Source organism: Pristiophorus japonicus, chromosome 10 (genome assembly GCF_044704955.1).
Source record: "Pristiophorus japonicus isolate sPriJap1 chromosome 10, sPriJap1.hap1, whole genome shotgun sequence".
Taxonomy (NCBI): domain Eukaryota; kingdom Metazoa; phylum Chordata; class Chondrichthyes; family Pristiophoridae; genus Pristiophorus; species Pristiophorus japonicus.
Window position 1 is genome coordinate 177,752,820 of NC_091986.1, and position 18,211 is coordinate 177,771,030.

Below are 18,211 nucleotides of genomic sequence, written 5' to 3' on the forward strand. Positions count from 1 at the left end.
TTAAATACATTTATACAACTACACAGTGTAGGTTGGTTTAAAACAAAGGCATTTAATTGAGGAAAAGGGAGTCAAGAGTTTAATGCAAGAAGGTATTCAAGGAAAAGGTAATGTTACAGTAACAGTGTTACAGCTGTTCTTGTTTAATCAGCAATCTTGGGATAGAAGCAAAAATTTGTTTAGTCTTCATCCTTTCCCAGAACAAAATTAATTTACCTGTACACAAGTGTGCTTCATTCTAGAACCATTTTGCTGATTGCAAGCAGCACAATCAAGTTTCATTATTCACAATTGTAAGTGGCATAAACTGTTCAAAGTTTAAAAAGTTCTTCCATTGAAGATTAGCATGAAGCTTTCAAAATTGTATAGGAAATGCCAACTCTACCAGACTAGCCTCAATGTTGAGTGTTTTTGGTTACTGGCATATTTTAACCTGAATGGCGCAAATTCATTTTCAGTGCAAAAGTTACTCTTTTACAGTACAAACTTATTTTGCTGTTCATAGATTAAGTACCGTATTCTTATCTCTGCTACAACACAAGTTTGTGGTGCACCATCAAGTTCTGGGCTGAATGTACTCACACAGCATCTAGATGCCACCACCACCAAACTGGTCATTTTCTAGCTGTATTACTTGGCTTAAATCAACATGTTGTACAATATTGCACCACAGAGATTTTAAGCATTTGAGTTTGTTACATTCACTATTGGTGCAGATTTTTTTAATTAATTGTTTTCTTCTGTAGTGCTCCTTCAACTTAATATGCTAATCTTCACAGCACCGTACAAGATAATTTCACCCTCTATGTTCCAACAAAATTCTAGTGTCCCACTATAAAAAGTGCACAAATATTCAAATTAGTTTACTCATTTTACTCAATTATAGAAAATGGTTGTTTGCATCCAAAATAAGAATCTTTAAACACAAACAGCATGGATGTGTACTTCTGTTTTAAATATATAAGCAATGGGGAAGATATTAAACTTTTCTCTGGATTTTATCCCCCAATCAGTGCACCAATTCCCATTTGAAAATGGACATTCTTTAGCAGTTTAAGAACTATATTCAATATAACACTGGATATGAACTTTATGTACAATGACGTAAGCATTGCCATGTATTTCTATATCATGATCTTGTATGCTGTTAGAGATTTGAGGAGGAAAGATGGAAGAAAACACCCCAAAAACCTTCACAGGGCTAAAACAAAATTTTACTCATTTCTTTCACCCTTAACTTGTGTAGTGTTCAATTAGTATATTAATGTACATCACAACATTGGAAAATAAAGCCAAAATGACAGTCACAAAAACAATTTAGTATAATGATCTATAGTGCAAGAGGTTCTTAATTCTGCATGATAAACTGCTGCATGTTAGTTGAAAATTGAATTCTGCAAAATATAACCATGTAGCATCTGTTCAGTTATACAGATATTCTCAAAGCTGAAATTATTCACTCTTTTTTTCCCTGTTTTTCTTGTGTTTCTTGTAATCTGTAGTCAACTAGAATAGCACTTCCAGTTTCCTTTGCGGTGCGTCGTGCCACAGCCTTGATACCCAGATGATCAATGTTAAAAGCTGTCACACCAACATTGATGGCAGAGTTCACGGCATTGTCTGTAGCTTTCCCAGCAGCGGACCCATACCTTTATCAGAAAGGATCATCATTTTAATCATTTAAAGAAGCAAAAGCAGAGCAGCCAGAAAAAGCAGATTGTTGCAGATCCTACCTAACCTGCTGTGCACTTTAAGCAGAATTTTTTCAAATTTTATGGTTCTCTCTCCCCTTTACTCCTACCTTTTTCTGGAAATGGGTCACTGCTAAATTTTTGAACTTGAGTCTCCGGATTACTAGTCCAGTAACATAACCACAATGCTGCATACCCCCAGTATGTTAATTTTTTTTTTAATAAGTTGACCATATCAAAGATGTAGACAAAGATACTGAGCTAGCTCAGTTGGCTGCAAAGCAAGAGTTAAGAATCAGGTGTCCCAGTTAGAAATGTTGAGGTTGGAGGCTGGGAACCTGAAAATGAGAGCAGTACAAGCTGGAACAAAAAGAGAACAGTGCATATTCGGGAATGAGGAGGAGGAGAAGGAGAAAGGGCTCAACAAGGAGTTCAGAAATTGAGGTTCCAGAACACTTGGCTTACAATTTTGATAAATCCAATTTAATTCCAAATTTTAAAAAGGGAGAGGATAGATATTGTTGGGTTTATTCAGGTATGTGTGTCGACAGCTTATTACCATAAGTGAGCCAATTACATATGGGCAAGTTGTTTCACATCAATGAGTTGTGTATTCTCATGTCAATCCAGCAGAATGTGTGAACTATGATGTTACAAAACATGCTATATTCTTGAGATGCATGATTTAACACCAGCTTAGGGACATTTGGAAGATTTGGTTAGCAGGTGAAAATATAACAGACTACCGGGATTTTGGTCCTTAATGTTGCAACAACTTTTAGGAGAGAGTTCCAGACAATTTATGGCTACCTGATCTCAAGCAGCTAAATGAACAGATCAACAATTTTATGGCCTTGCGAGTGTCCAGGTGGGTGGGAGATCAGATACCCCATTCTGAACCACAGATGGAGCACTTGGTAAGCCAGTTGTTCAGCCCATTTGGAATGAATCTATAAATAGGGCCACAAAAGTGGAGGACAAAAATTAGGTATTGTAACAAAGTGGGTACAGGGCCAACCTTTGCTTGTCTTTCAGAAATCCTGTGACACAACAACCTGAACTCATAAGGTGGTCGGTTACGCGGTGACCATAGATTAAAAAATGTGTGTTTCCAGATCATAGTGAACAGGATGCAAAGGGGTTGATGTTCCTTGATATTACAGCTCCGTCTGGTGAAGTATTACACTTCATGCAGGGCAAAGTTGCTCACATTGGGAGACTCTTGTTTGATACCTGTGGCCAAAGTTTGGTTGAAGTACCTATGCAGGGTGAGAGAAGTGGGGAAGTGGGGGGGGGGGGGCAGTCGATCACCCATGCCAGTCAAGATTTTGATTCGAACCGACGTAGATAGTGAAGGGCTTTTAGCGCCATTAGAGAAGTGAAAGCATCATTAGGGAAATGGAGGCAAGAAATGTAAAGTACAGCAGGCTTGGCCAATCCAGTATAATTGGCCACAGATGTCACTGACGGTGACCCAAGGTTCGAGGCAATGCAATTTCAGCTGGAGAACTTTAGCTTGGCTTTGAGCACAGCAGATGCATGTGGAGCATTTGCAAGTTAAGGCACCAACAATTTCAAGAGTTTGACTGTCCAAGGGGACCTGCCAAAGGGGAGTGAAGGAGGTGCAGCCAAATGACCACACCACGGGTTTGGGGAAAGGTGAAGAGAAAGCAGAAGCCTTACTTCATCATCTGAATTTAAAAAGGCATTTTAGCCACGAACTAGTTTCCAGTCATTAGGAAGCAGATCTTCACCACACCTCATTCAGAATGTTTCTTGCCTGTTTGGGAGAAAAATGCAAGTGATGCACCATCTGGCTGGGGGCAGAGCAAATTTATTGGACATGCCTGCATCAGTTAGGTGGCAAGTGGAATAGCAAGGACAGCCCATGACAAAACCAGTGAGGAGTACCCATTAACAGTGTTATCGAAGGACAGCGAGAAATGGTGAAGAAGTAGCACTGAGCATCATCAGTGTCTATGTGAAAGCTGACCTCATGCCTGTGGCTGTCATGGCTGAGGGGCAGCATGTAGTTAAGGAAGTGGTTAACAATAGATCCTGAGGGAACACTGGAGGTTACTGGAGGATGCAATAGGGATATGATCATGGGGAATGTGGGGGGGCGGCGGTTGCTAGGGGACTACATATACTGCCCTTGGACTAGATACAGGATGGATAGGAGGCCGGAAGTCTCTAACTGCAGTTTGGAGTAGAAAAAGTTGACTATTACAGATGACGATGAATGTAGAATGCTGAATGTTGGAGGGGTGGAGAAGAGCTGACTTATGAGGAAGAGGAATGGAATGATGGTCGGAGAGCGAGTGCAGACCCAGCAAAAGCAGAGATCCGACTCTAGAGTGAGTTAAGAACTGGAAAAGAAACTACCAGTCTGAGGTGTTGATTATTATAATGTATGTATTCCTGTTCTAACTATCAAAATGGAAGGCATCCAATGGGCTGGGAGTTCCCTATTCCAAAAAGCTCTGCATTGCACAAGGTTCTTAAGTTCCATCACCACATGTACTTGGTGGCTCGATGGCAATTGTTTGCTGAACCAATATAGTGCTAATTAGCCCACTCAGTGTCAGAATCTGTTTGGAGTGCCACACTCCAATAGTTAGAGTGTAGGAAACGATACCATTGCTGGAAATGCACTGGCAATGTTTGGATAGGAATGGAGCCACGCAAGGGTACTCCCAAAGAGCTGAACATAAGTGCTTCCCCACTAGGGTCATGGATTTCTGGGAAGGAGCAGGAACTATAACTGATTTTTTTCCCCCCCTCCCTCCTTTGCCAAGTAGCATTAAGCATTTCCATGCTGCCCTAGCGGAGATCAGTTAACCCTAGACTGGGATCTTCCTGGTCTATACAGCTCAGTACCACACAGGTCAGTGAGAGCCATCAAGAAAACGTACACACTGCTTTCCATAATGAAAGAACTTTGTGCTAGTGAAATTTTTCAGTTGGCAGTAACCAGATCTGGAAGAAGAACATAAGAATTAGGAGCAGGTGTACCATACAGCCCTAGAGCCTGCTCCGCCATTCAATAAGATCAAGGCTGATCTTCGACCTCAACTCTACTTTCCTGCCCGATCTGCATATCCCTAGAGTCCAAAAATCTATCTATCTCAGCCTTGAATATACTCAACGACTCAACATACACAGCCTTTTGGGGTACAGAATTCTAAAGATTCCAAAAAAGTAATCCATGTGTGGAGGCAGAAGACGTGGGTACAGTTCTTAATGAATACTTCGCATCTGTCTTCACAAAAGAAGGATAATGCAGACATTGTAGAAGAGGAGGAATGTGAAATATTAGACGAGATAAACAGAGAGAGGAAGTATTAAGGGGGTTATAGCATGTTTGAAAGTAGATAAAATTGCCAGGCCCAGTGAAATGTATCCCAGGCTGTTGAGAAGCAAGGGAGGAAATAGGAGATTCTGACCATTTTCCAATCCTCTCTGGCTTCAGGTGTGGTGCCAAAGGATTGCTAATATTGCACCAAGGGATAAACCAAGTAATTACAGGCCAGTCAGCCTAACCTCGGTGGTGCAAATTATTGGAAAAAATTCTGAGGGACAGTATTGATCCTCATTTAGAAAGCAGGAATTAATCGAGGACAGTCAGAATGGATTTGTTAAGGAAAGGTCGTGTCTGACAACTTGATTGAATTTTTTGAGGTGAGTCGATGAGGGTAAAACGTTTGATGTAGTCGACATGGATTTTAGCAAGGCTTTTCACAAGGTCCCACATGACAAGTTGGTCATAAAAGTGGGATCCAAAAGGAAAGTGGCAAGTTGGATCCAAAATTGGCTCAGTGGCAGAAAGCAAAGGGTAATGGTTGACTGGTGTTGTGACTGGAAGGCCGTTTCCAGTGGGGTTCCACAGGGCTCAGTACTAGGTCCCTGGCTTTTTGTGGTACATAGCAATAATTTAGATTTGAATGTAGGAGGCATGATTAAGAAGTTTGCAGATGATTCAAAAATTGGCCGTGTGGTTGATATTAAGAAAGAAAGCTATTGACTGCAGGAAGATATCAATGGGCTGGTCAGGTGGGCAGAAAAGTGACAAATGGAATTCAATCTGGAGAAGTGTGAGGTAATGCATTTGGGGAGGGCTAACAAATCATGGGAATACACAATAAATGGTAGGATACTGCAAAGTGTAGAGGAACAGAGAGATCTTGGAGTTGGGTGGCAGTGTGAGCTGCGAGGAGGATGCTATGAGGCTGCAGAGTGACTTGGATAGGTTAGGTAAGTGGGCAAATGCATGGCAGATGAAGTATAATGTGGATAAATGTGAGGTTATCCACTTTGGTGGTTAAAAACAGAGACAGATTATTATCTGAATGGTGACAGATTAGGAAAAGAGGAGGTGCAACGAGACCTGGGTGTCATGGTACATCAGTCATTGAAGGTTGGCATGCAGGTACAGCAGGCGATTAAGAAAGCAAATGGCATGTTGCCCTTCATAGCGAAGGGATTTGAGTACAGGGGCAGGGAGGTGTTACTACAGTTGTACAGGGCCTTGGTGAGGCCACACTTGGGAGTATTGTGTACAGTTTTGGTCTCCTAACTTGAAGGACATTCTTGCTATTGAGGGAGTGCAGCGAAGGTTTACCAGACTGATTCCCGGGATGGCGGGACTGACATATCAAGAAAGACTGGATCAACTGGGCTTGTATTCACTGGAGTTCAGACGAATGTGAGGGGATCTCACAGAAACGTTTAAAATTCTGACGGGTTTAGACAGGGTAGATGCAGGAAGAATGTTCCCAATGTTGGGGAAGTCCAGAACCAGGGGTCACTAAGGATAAGGGGTAAGCCATTTAGGACTGAGATGAGAAGAAACTTCTTCACCCAGAGAGTGGTGAACCTCTACCACAGAAAGTTGAGGCCAATTCATTAAATATATTCAAGAAGGAGTTAGATGTAGTCCTTACTACTAGGGGGATCAAGGGGTATGGTGAGAAAGCAGGAATGGGGTACTGAAGTTGCATGTTCAGCCATGAACTCATTGAATGGCGGTGCAGGCTCGAAGGGCCGAATGGCCTACGCCTGCACCTATTTTCTATGCATGTCCATAGATCCCTGAAGGTAGCAGGACAGGTAGAAAAGATGGCAAAGATATATGGGATACTTTTCTTTACTAGTCAAGACATAGAATAAGAGCAGGGAGATTATGCTTGAACTGTATAAAATACTAGTTAGGCCACAGATAGAATTGCATACAGTTCTGGTCATCGCATTACAGGAAAAATGTGATTGTATTAGAGAGTAGAGGAGATTTATGAGACTGTTGCCAGGACTGGAGTATTTTAGTTATGAGGAAAGATTGGATAGGCTGGGTGGTTTCCTTTGGGACAGAGGAGGCCGAGGGGAAGAATTAATTGAGGTGTATAAAATTATGAGGGGCCTAGATAGAGTGCACAGGGGGGGACCTATTTCCCTTAGCAGAGAGGTTAGTAACCAGGGGGCATAGATTTAAAAGTAATTGGTAGAAGGATTAGAGGGGAATTGAGGAAAACCTTTTTCACCCAGAGGCTGGTGGGGGTCTGGAACTCATTGCCAGAAAAGGTGGTAGAGGCAGAAACCCTCAGTACATTTAAACACTACTTGGATATGCACTTGAAGTACAGTAACCTACAAGGCTATGGACCAAGACCTGGAAAGTGGAATTAGGCTAGATAGCTCTTTTTTGGCTGGCTCAGACAAAACGGGCCAAATGGCCTCCCTCTCTGCCGTAAATTTCTATGGTTCACAACGCTGAGTGAAGAAATTTCTCAGTCTTAAATGGCTGAGCCCTAGTTATAGACTCTCAACATCTACTCTGTCAATCCCCCTCAGAATCTTATGTTTCAATATCACCTCTCATTCTTCTAAACTCCAGAGTGTATAGGCTCAATCTACTCAATCTCACCTCATAGGTGAGATAACCCTCTCATCCCAGGAATCAATCTAGTGAACCTTTGTTGCTCTGCCTCCAAGGCAAGTATAGCCTACTTCAGATAAGGAGACCAACTGTGCACAATACTTGCAAGTGTGGTCTCAGCAAAGTCCTGTACAAACGTAGTCAGACTTCCTTACTCTTGTACTCCAACACCTTTGCAATAAAGGCCAACATGCAATTTGCCTGCTGTGCCTGCATGCTAACTGTTTCCTGCAAGAGGAGACACAAATCTCTGAATTCCAACATTTAATAGTTTCTCACAATTTAACAAAAAATCTATTTTTCTATTCTTCCTACCAAAGTGAATAAATGGTTAACATTAAGTAGAGTATGGCAATAGTGGTTAAATAACATTAGATTGTGTTTGACTGCCCCCACCTCCAAATTTCTGAGAAAGTGATGTAGAGTACAGTATTACCAAACATGGGAAAGGGACCAAATGGGAGAAATACTCTAAACACACAAGTTTATACTGTTGGCAGCAGAAATGAAGTAAATGGAAAACTAGAATCTTGTTCATTATTTAATAAGACACAAATTAAAATAAACTAGCTCACCTACTATATGGGTGGACTGAATTCTCAAAATACGCAGGGGCAGAGGAAAGAGAACCACGTTTATATCAATAGGATATTGTAGAAAATAAACTGAAGCAGTCAGCAATGCTCCTGCTCCCCTTTAGCATGGAATAGTTCTACAGTAGCAAGAGCAAACATTGCACAAAATGATTCACAAAAAACTGATCTTGACGCATTGTGCCAAAAAGATAAAGCTAATTTAAAGCAATTAATTTCACAAATAATGCTGTTTGAACCAATTTAGTTCATTTTTGAAGTGCAAGTTGTCATGTTTCTGTATCTGAAAGTATAAAATGTCAGTTATGAACAAAATATATATTGCTTTCATAAACTGAATTTCTAATGAATTCTGATTTAAATAAAAATCTACTTACTTATATTTCATAGTGTGGACAGTCTCTGCTGCAACACTCTTGGCTATGCACTTTGCTGCACACTCTAAACCATTCCAGACAGTAGCAAATCCTGTCAATTAAAACCAACCGGTTATAACTTATGTTGATTATTCATTCACCTATGAGATCACAATGATTTGGTCTGGTCCTCAACTTGCTGTTAGCTTTGTTTGACACTGATAATATAGCTACAATGGAGAAGTAAAAAAGAATAGGAAATGAGGAATAGACCAATGTCAGAGGAAGGTGCAAATGTGGACTTTGGGTTGATGGAGGTCACTAATGTAGGATGGGGCAAGATGTCACAGATGCTTGAAGGAGAGGACAAGCATCTTGAAGTTGATTCACAGGGTCATAGGAGTCAGTGGAGCCTGGCGAGGACCTTGGTAATGCAGGGCTTTCAATGAGCAAGAAATCTTTAAGCAGCATTCTGGCCAAGTTGCAGTTTGTAGAGGTTAAGGTGGGTTGCCGGTTAGCAAAACATTACAGAAATAGAGCCTCAAGGTAATAATATACAAGGATTACAATCTTGGTGGCAATTAATGAATGATACAGACAAAGGTGGTCAATTTTGCAAAGATGGAGGAAGGTGGTCTTGGCGATTAAACAAATATTGGACAGGAAACTTAGCTTAAGATCAAGCAGCATAGCAAGGTTTCACAACATTGCCTACTGCCTGTGATGGATATAGGGAGAGCTGATGGGAGATGAAAAGAATGGCTTCAGTTTTGCCTCCATTAAACAGGAAGAAATATTGATTCATTCAAGACTTAAATATTCATTAGTTAAACAATAGCTATGGAATCAAGAGGGGAGGTGGAAAGGTAAAGGTTATGTCATCAGCATTGATACAGAACCTGACCCTGTGGTTCCAGACAACCATAAAGATTGCAGTACACAGATGAATAGGAAGGGACCAAGGATGGAGAAGTACAACCAAATTCAGAATTAATTTAATCTTTTGGTTAGTGGGGAAGCAGGCAGGAATTAAAATTGTACGCAGGCAAGTATAAAATAAGTAGAGAACACGAACCATGTGAGCCTATATTAATTGGAACAGGAAAGAGAGCTAGAGATTGTGGTGGACCAATATAAAGCTTTTAGCACAGCACTTAGCTGTAATTAAAAAGACAAATAACTTACTTGGTCACAATAGAAAAGGTATAAAGGATAAATCAAATGCGTTTATAATTCCTGACTTTTCTAAACATCTAGGACAAGGGGACATAACATTAAAATCAGAACCTGGCCATTCAGGAGCGAAGTTAGGAAACACTTCTTCACACAAAGGGTGCTAGAAGTGAGGCAGTCTCTCACACAAAAAAGCAATAGATTTTAGCTCAATTAATAATTTTAAATCTGAGATCTAAAGATTTTTAATGGCCAAGAGTATTAAGGGATATTGAGCCAAGGTGGGTAAATGGAGTTAGGATACAGATCAGCCATGATCTCACTGAATAGTGGAACAGGCTTAAGGGACTAAATGGCCTACTCCTGTTCCTATGTTCCCATCACGTGGTATTTCTATTCCATTTAACACATGTTCCTTTCTTTTGGGAGGTTTCTGCTGCCATACAAATTACATTTAATTTATTCACATTGAATTGCATTGCCACCTACTGGCCTGGTTATCCAACAGATCTAAATCCTTCTGAATCTGGTTGCATTGTTCCTCATTATTGATCCTGCTCAAGTATTTAAGAGACCTCATCTGGAAAAATGTCTGCAGTTCTGGTCACCAAATGAGAGAAAAGTTTACTACTCGAGAGTACACAGGCAAAAAAAAGCGTCTAGGCATCACGTCAAGTTAAGGAGTTTCAGCTTGTCTTTGGAGATTGCAAGGTGATCTAAGTGACTGATAATCTTTCAATTCTATCCTGTCAAGATAAATTATTCAAATCACAGGGACAGAACTTGAACATTAAAAAGTTGGGAGTAATAATTAAGCATTTTCATGTAGACGATAACAGAACTGTAGACCAGGGAAGATCATTGAAATCAAGTCAATTTAGAAATTTAGACAATTTGTTGTCTTTTCTGGAGGGGAAGGGGGTACTGTGAGAAGGCAATGTCTGGTTGATCAATGAAAGGGGAAGCCTTGATGGATCTAATGGTCTTTGTCTTTTTGTTTGTTTATTCACATGATGTAGGCAAGGTTAACTTTTATTACCCATCTCTAAATGTCACCTTTTAGGCTTGCTAGGCCATTTCAGAGGGCAGTTAAAAGTCAACCACATTGCTGTGGGTCTGGAGTAACAGGCCAGAACGGGCAAGGATGGCAGATTTCCTTCACTAAAAGGACATTAGTGAAGCAGATGGGTTTTTAACAATAATCCGGTAGTTTCATAAACACTATGCTACCAATCCCAGTGTTCATAAAAATTCTCGTCATGTAGATGCCAATGTTGTAGCTGTACTGGAACAGCTTGATTAGCACGCCGGTTCTAGACCGCAAGTCTTCAGCATGACAGCTGGGATATTGTTTGGGCCCAGAGCCTTTGCAGTATCCAGTGAGCTCAGCCATTTCTTGATATCACGTGGTGTGAATTGAATTGGCTGAAACTGGCTTCTGTGATGGTGGGGTCCTCGGGGTGGCCAATACGGTTCGTTCACTCGGCACTTCTGGCTGAAGATGGTTACAAATGCTTCAGCCTTGTCTTTTGCACTCGTATACTGAGCTCCGGCATCATTCAGGATGGGGATCTTCATGGAGTCTCGTCCTCCCGTTTGTTGTTTAATTGTCCACCACCATTCATGACTATTTTTATTTATCTGATGATTTCCGTAAGTTTAACAAAAAAAATTATGAATTTAGTGAGACATTAAATGGCACATTTAGAACTTAGAGAAGTTGATAGAAAAACAAAATAGATGAACATGTACCTTGAACTCCACTTGCTGCCACCACCAGGGCACCATCTAGATTGGCTTTGGAATTATTATCTTTCTTTATAGATTCAGGAATCAATTTACTTCCATGTTTCTTTACATGTGGAGCAAGCTCTTTTCCAACAGTACTAGCAACAGCACAAAGTCCATCAACTGAGAATTAAAAATACATTTTAAAGTTAACTTTATGGTTCAGACAAATGCAACTACTCAACTTACATTAAGAGGCTTCACTCCAAGTTACATAAAGATAAAATACATTGATTTAAAAAAATTAGGGTATGAACATACATTTTTTCATGATCAAAGATCAAGACTAAACCCAAGTGGAAGCTGCACTCTTCTCTTCTTTCCCTATCCATTATATTGCTCTTTTGGCATTGGTACAATGGAATGATTCTCCAGGGGGATTTGAGAACAGGGGCAGGGAGGTGTTACTACAGTTGTACAGGGCCTTGGTGAGGCCACACCTGAAGTATTGTGTACAGTTCTGGTCTCCTAACTTGAGGAAGGACAATCTTGCTATTGAGGGAGTGCAGCGAAGGTTCACCAGACTGATTCCCGGGATGGCGGGACTGACATATCAAGAAAGACTGGATCAACTGGGCTTGTATTCACTGGAATTCAGAAGAATGAGAGGGGACCTCATAGAAATGTTTAAAATTCTGAAGGGTTTAGACAGGTTAGATGCAGGAAGAATGTTCCCAATGTTGGGGAAGTCCAGAACCAGGGGTCACAGTCTAAGGATAAGGGGTAAGCCATTTAGGACCGAGATGAGGAGAAACTTCTTCACCCAGAGAATGGTGAACCTGTGGAATTATCTACCACAGAAAGTTGTTGAGGCCCAATTCACTAAATATATTCAAAAAGGAGTTAGATGTAGTCCTTACTACTAGGGGGATCAAGGGGTATGGCAAGAAAGCAGGAATGGGGTACTGAAGTTGCATGTTCAGCCATGAACTCATTGAATGGCGGTGCAGGCTCAAAGGGCCGAATGGCCTACTCCTGCACCTATTTTCTATGTTTCTATGTTAGCTGTATTATAACATGCATTTTTGCTTTGGTTCTTCTTGCCATCTACAGCATTACTACAGTTGGCACACTCCCTACGTATTTATTTACTCCCTTTTGTCACGTTGTTCTAGTTTACAACAAACCAGGGGCTTGGAAGCCAACATAAATTGTAATCATTACATATTGTCATCACCACTTTCACGTCACACCCGTCCCGCAGCCTTGCAATCAGTTAGCATAATTCGGTGCACCCTGCTTGCATACAGATACAATTGGTGCCAATATTCCCACTAAGCTGCCGGGTCGAACAGCGGTCTGGAGGTCCCGTGCAGGCTACTCACTGGCTTTTACATGGAAGTGCATGTACGAAAATTTGAATGGAACACATAGTCAGTCAAAGGGACCACGTACAACAAAAAGAGGGAATATTAGTTGCATAGTCCTTGTAAAGAATTTCAGCAGTAAGAAATTTTTATTAAATTAAACTACAGTACATTCCGGCTTGGATTTCCACCATCTTGTGCATAGAGGAGTGACTATGATAAGAGGCTGCATTGAAAGAATATTCATAGGTTCACTGGGCAACATGTTACTCTTTGCGATTGTCATTGGTCCAGTTTGTCTGCAAAGCCAGTATGTCAGCCAAGCCAGTTTCCCCACTGTGGTGCATTAACATCTATGGATTGGAATGCATTACAGATCTCAATAGTTACAGCATGGAAGGCGGCCATTCAGCCAGTCAAGTCCATGCTGACTCTCAGCTAGTCCCACTCCCCTGCCCTTTCCCTGTAGCCCTGCAATTTTTTCCTTCAAATACTTATCCAACTCCTTTCTGAAAGATAAAATTGAGTCTGCCTCTACCATAATTTCAGGCAGTGCATTCCAGATCTTAATCACTCGCTGCGTAAAAGATTTTCTCAAGTCGCCTTTGGTTCTTTTGCCAATCACCTTAAATCTGTATCCTCTGGTTCTTGACCCTCCTGCCAATGGGAACAGTTTCCCTCTATCTACTCTGTCCAGACCCCTCATGATTTTGAATACCCATCAAATCTCCTCTGCTCCATGGAGAACAACCCCAGCTTCTCCAGTCTATCAACGTAACTGAAGTCCCTCATTCCTAGAATCATTCTCTTAAATCTTTTCTGCACCCTCTCTATGGCCTTCAGATTCTTCAAGTGTGATGCCCAGAATTAGACACAGTACTCCAGTTGGGGCCAAACCAGTGTTTTATACAGGTTCATCATACCGTAAGCCTTTTTAAACTGCTTTCTCAACTTGCCCTGCCACCTTCAATGATTTATGCATACATACCCCTAGGACTCTCTATTCGTGCACCCCCTTTAGGATTGTACCATTTAGTTTATATGTTCTCTCCTCATTCTTTCTACCAAAATGCATCACCTCACATTTTTCTGCGGTAAATTTCAGCTGCCACATATCCGCCCATTTCACCAACCTGTCAACGTCTTCCTGAAGTCTATTACTCTCCTCCTCATTGTTCACTATAGTTCCAAGTTTTGTGTCATCTGCAAATTTTGAAATTGCGCGCTGTACACCCATGTCCAAGTCATTAATATACCAAGAAAAGCAGTGGTCCTAAAACCGATCCCTGAGGAACACCACTGCTTACCTTCCTCCGGTCCGAAAAACAACCGTTCACCACTATGGTTTCCTGTCACTTAGCCAATTTCGTATCCAGGCTACCACTGTCCCTATTATTCCATGGGATTCAATTTTGCTGGCAAGCTTATTATATGGCACTTTGTCAAACATCTTTTTGAAATCCATGTACATTACGTCAACTGCATTACCCTCATCAATCCTCTCCGTTACCTGCATCAGTGACAAACTGGAAATATTAGGCAATGCTATTAAGTGTGTGTTGGTAAAAGACCTCAGCATTGTAAACACAGTCAGTTCCAATGAAAGGCAACACTAGAACCCCAAGGTTGAGCAGCTTTTTAATTAAAGGTGGAGAAGGCCATGAAAGCCTCAGCAGCCCATTCAATCTTTGACATAATATTGAGTCAGTGTGGATCATTGGTGCTCTCTACCAGAAGTAATGGGCCGGAATTTTATGGTGCTTCTGAAAGCATACCAGCATGTGCTGCGCATGTGTGAAAACCCGAAACTTGCGATCTATCAAGTTCCGCTTGGACAGATCCACCACATGCGCTACAAAATCACTAACTACTGGCCAGCGAATGCCCACAAAACCCCCATGCCTGGTAAAAGCAGGCATAAAGCCTTCTCTTACCAGCGCAAGGGTTAAAATTAAAATTAAAATATTTTTATGATTTAGTCATACATTTAAAATTAGTTTAGGTAAATTTTGGTCCGTTTTAAGAAGTTTAAATTATTTTCTTAAAAATTAAATTTTTATTTTAAATGCTGAAAGGGTCTTTTAATTAATTTTAAACAGGTGATCATTTTTTTTTTTTTAAATGGTGTGAAATTTTTATGTATTTGGGGGATTTCTATTATGCTTATGGGGATTCTGTACACAAATGGAATCCCCATAAGCATCATAGGAATCCCCCTTTTTGATTGATTGGACTGGCCCACGTGATCCCAGGGACGCTTGTGAACCGCATACACCCCTGGGATCCATCAGCCTTTACGCAGGCTCAGGACTGGAAGAGTCTGAAGCTCTGGAGACACCAGGAAAATTCATATTTCCCCCCCCCCCCCCAGTTCGGAGGTGTACGCCAGCGCCGGCGGCAAGCCTCCGACCTCAATTTCCAACTAGATACTGGCAAATTGCTTCACGGTATCTATGTTTGAAAGAATTTACTTTGGGCGTTGGAAGCAGAATACCCTTCTCGTGAACAAGATCACAATAGACCCTTTTGCTGAGTTTCAGCAGACGTTATCTTTCTGAAAGCTGTAGAACACTGAACAAGCGTATACTAGTCAACACTGTAATCGCAATCGGTGCGAAGCAAATTTGAAATAGAAACAGTGCTGGAAATACTCAGCCAATCAGGCAGCATCTGTGGAGAACAATACAGTTTCTCTCTCCATATATGCTGCCTAACTTCCAAGTATTTCCAGCATTTCCTGTTTTTATTTCAATTTACGCCTAGGTAGGTGTCGAATTTTGTAACTGAGTATTTAAAAACGTGCGCGGTCATAGTTGATAAGGATCAGCCATTAACTAGAAACTGAACAGATGTTAACTGGAACCAATCCATCCAATATACATTTCAGTAAGCTGATGCATGAAAGATAAAATATTCATCAGCCAAGATGCTACCACAGGCATTCAAAACCAAGACTACAGGGTTAAGAGAATGATGCAGTACAATCTATACTACTATATAGCAGACAGAACACCAAATACATTTGGTGCACAGAATCCTCGTAATAAACTGCTTCCAGCAAAAGGAAGGGAAATAAAAGTGGTGATCTCGGCAACCATGGCGAGACCGGGGCGACTGGCGAAGCTGCTCCTGGCTTCAGCCCGCACTGTGAAAAAATCTTCTGTTGATGGGGCTTGTTGAGCCCGCCCTGCGAGATTTCCAGCCAACTGAAGCAAAGTGACGCATCATCAGTCAGTTTCCTTAAAGGGACCATGGCCACATTGTTTGCAGCACCTGCCAATCACTGACAAGCACAGCACAAAAGGTGCATGGCTGCATCCAAGCTCTCCCAGGACTGCCTCCAGATGCTCATGGAGTGTCACAGCACACAGGGAGGTGGTCTTCCCTTCCAATGGACGGAAGAAACCTCCCCAGGACACCAACACAGCATGGTTGAACATTGCACAGGAGGGCACGAGCAGGGATGTCGTCAAGAGGAGCTGGCTGCAGTGGTGCAAACCTTTCAATCTCAGTAGATCACAAAACGTTACTGCAAAGCCACGCTCAACCTCATCCTGCTGTGCTACTCATCACATCCCCCTCACTCTGCCTTCCCTACCCTATTTCTGCACATCCTTACTCTCACCAACTTACCTTGCATCTCCACCCACCCCTCGCTCTATCTACATCATCACTTCCCCATTTCACTAGCCACATCTCACACTTGCCCTCATCCTTGTCCAATCATACCAACTAAACACACAAGTGTAGGCAGTTGGGTCTTTTAGCCAATATTCATGCGAAGTTTCTGCTAATGTGTTGTCAAACATTGAAATCTTTATTTTGAACACTTTGCGTTCTTGGACAGATGTGTGAGAATCTTTGGAAATGGCTTAGTGAGTTGTAGTGAATGGTGAGACATAAGGGTACCACTCACAATGGTGATGTATGAGAAAGGAATGTTTTGGTCATTGCAGGGATGCCTTATGGTGCTGGCACTTCATGTGGCAGCCAGGGTTTACAGCGTCAAGTGAAGTAAATGGTGAGGCCATCCCTGGCAGCAATGTGGTCGAGTCCTGATGCCCTGTATCCTGTGCAGCATCAAGTGATTGCAGAGAAGTTTGGTGTTGTTGGTGGTGATGCTGATGTTGGGGCTAATCGTGGTGGGATTCCGAGGACCAAGGTGAGATTTTTTCAAGGGCACCGATGCTGCTGGAATAGATGGCAGCTGAAGTTGAGATGACAGAAGCGGTCCGTCAATGGTGAGAGAGGTTGCTCCAAGGAGGTGACAGTGGAGAGAGAGTTCATTGCGGACATTTCCAAACTGCATACAGCTCAAAAGTGTCTTCCAAATCCTGAAGGCTTCAGCCTCAGATTGGAAAGTGAACAGCTATGTAATGGTGGCTTTCATACCACCTCTACTGCTGTCAACTAGTCAAAGCAAAGGAGAGTCATTGTGAACTTGACACACTTAACAGACGTGAAGCCCGAGCGAAGGGCTTAAAAACTTGGAAAAATGTCAAGTACATAGTAAAATTATTTTTAAATACCTCTAATTGATGTTAATTGGCTGACACGAGACTCCCAAAGCAAGCGCTCTACTCGGAACTCTTTCACGGCAAACAAGCCAAAGGTGGGCAGCGGAAACGTTATAAGGACACCCTCAAAGCCTCCCTGATAAAGTGCGGCATCCCCAACGACACCTGGGAGTCCCTGGTCAAAGACCGCCCCAAGTGGAGGAAGTGCATCTGGGAGGGCACCGTGCTCCTCGAGTCCTGTCGCCGAAAGCATGCAGAAATCAAGCGCAGGCAGCGGAAGGAACGTGCGGCAAACCAGATTCCCCGCCCACCCTTTCCCTCAACCACTGTCTGTCCCACCTATGACAGAGACTGTGGTTCTCATATTGGACTGTACAGCCACCCATGACCTCATGCCAAGAGTGGAAGAAAGTCTTCCTCGATTTCAAGGGACTGACTGATGATGATGATGCTGATTATACCGTATTACTACAACCTCAGTTATTCATTGTTAAGTAACTGTCTATTAATCATTTGTTACTCAAATTGCTGGATAACACTGTTTATAACTATATCCATCACGTGTTTGTATACTCAATGTTTAAATTTAAATGGTGATTGTGATTTTTGTAGTCAATGGGTCTTTGATGATTTGGTAAAGGGTTAATTCAATTAGTAGCTGGTGGATATCCTAATTAGGATCAGTAGGGTAAACCCAAATTCAATCCAAATTGGGTGATGCAAGACAGATTGTGAACCCCAGAAGATCTTAGTGAGGAGTCAAGGTGAAGGGGGTTCCATAGGCACCAGAAACCCACAAGTACCTCATCTAAGTGACTATTCTTCAAATGTAAAATTAGATAGTGTCAGGTGGC

The 18,211-nt window shown here is 41.8% G+C and overlaps 1 protein-coding gene across 2 annotated transcripts in view; it reads right to left on the minus strand.

The window, feature by feature from the left end:
• Positions 1-32: 32 nt before the first annotated feature.
• sparta (spartin a) overlaps positions 33-18,211 on the minus strand; it is a 50,968-nt gene continuing 32,789 nt past the window's right edge. For both annotated transcript variants that reach the window (XM_070892350.1, XM_070892349.1), the window contains 3 exons: positions 11,498-11,656; positions 8,594-8,684; positions 33-1,649 (listed from right to left, as the gene is read on the minus strand). In XM_070892350.1, coding sequence (XP_070748451.1) covers positions 1,457-1,649; positions 8,594-8,684; positions 11,498-11,656 — 443 coding nt within the window. In that variant the 3' untranslated portion in view covers positions 33-1,456. The remainder of the gene's footprint in view (positions 1,650-8,593; positions 8,685-11,497; positions 11,657-18,211) is intronic.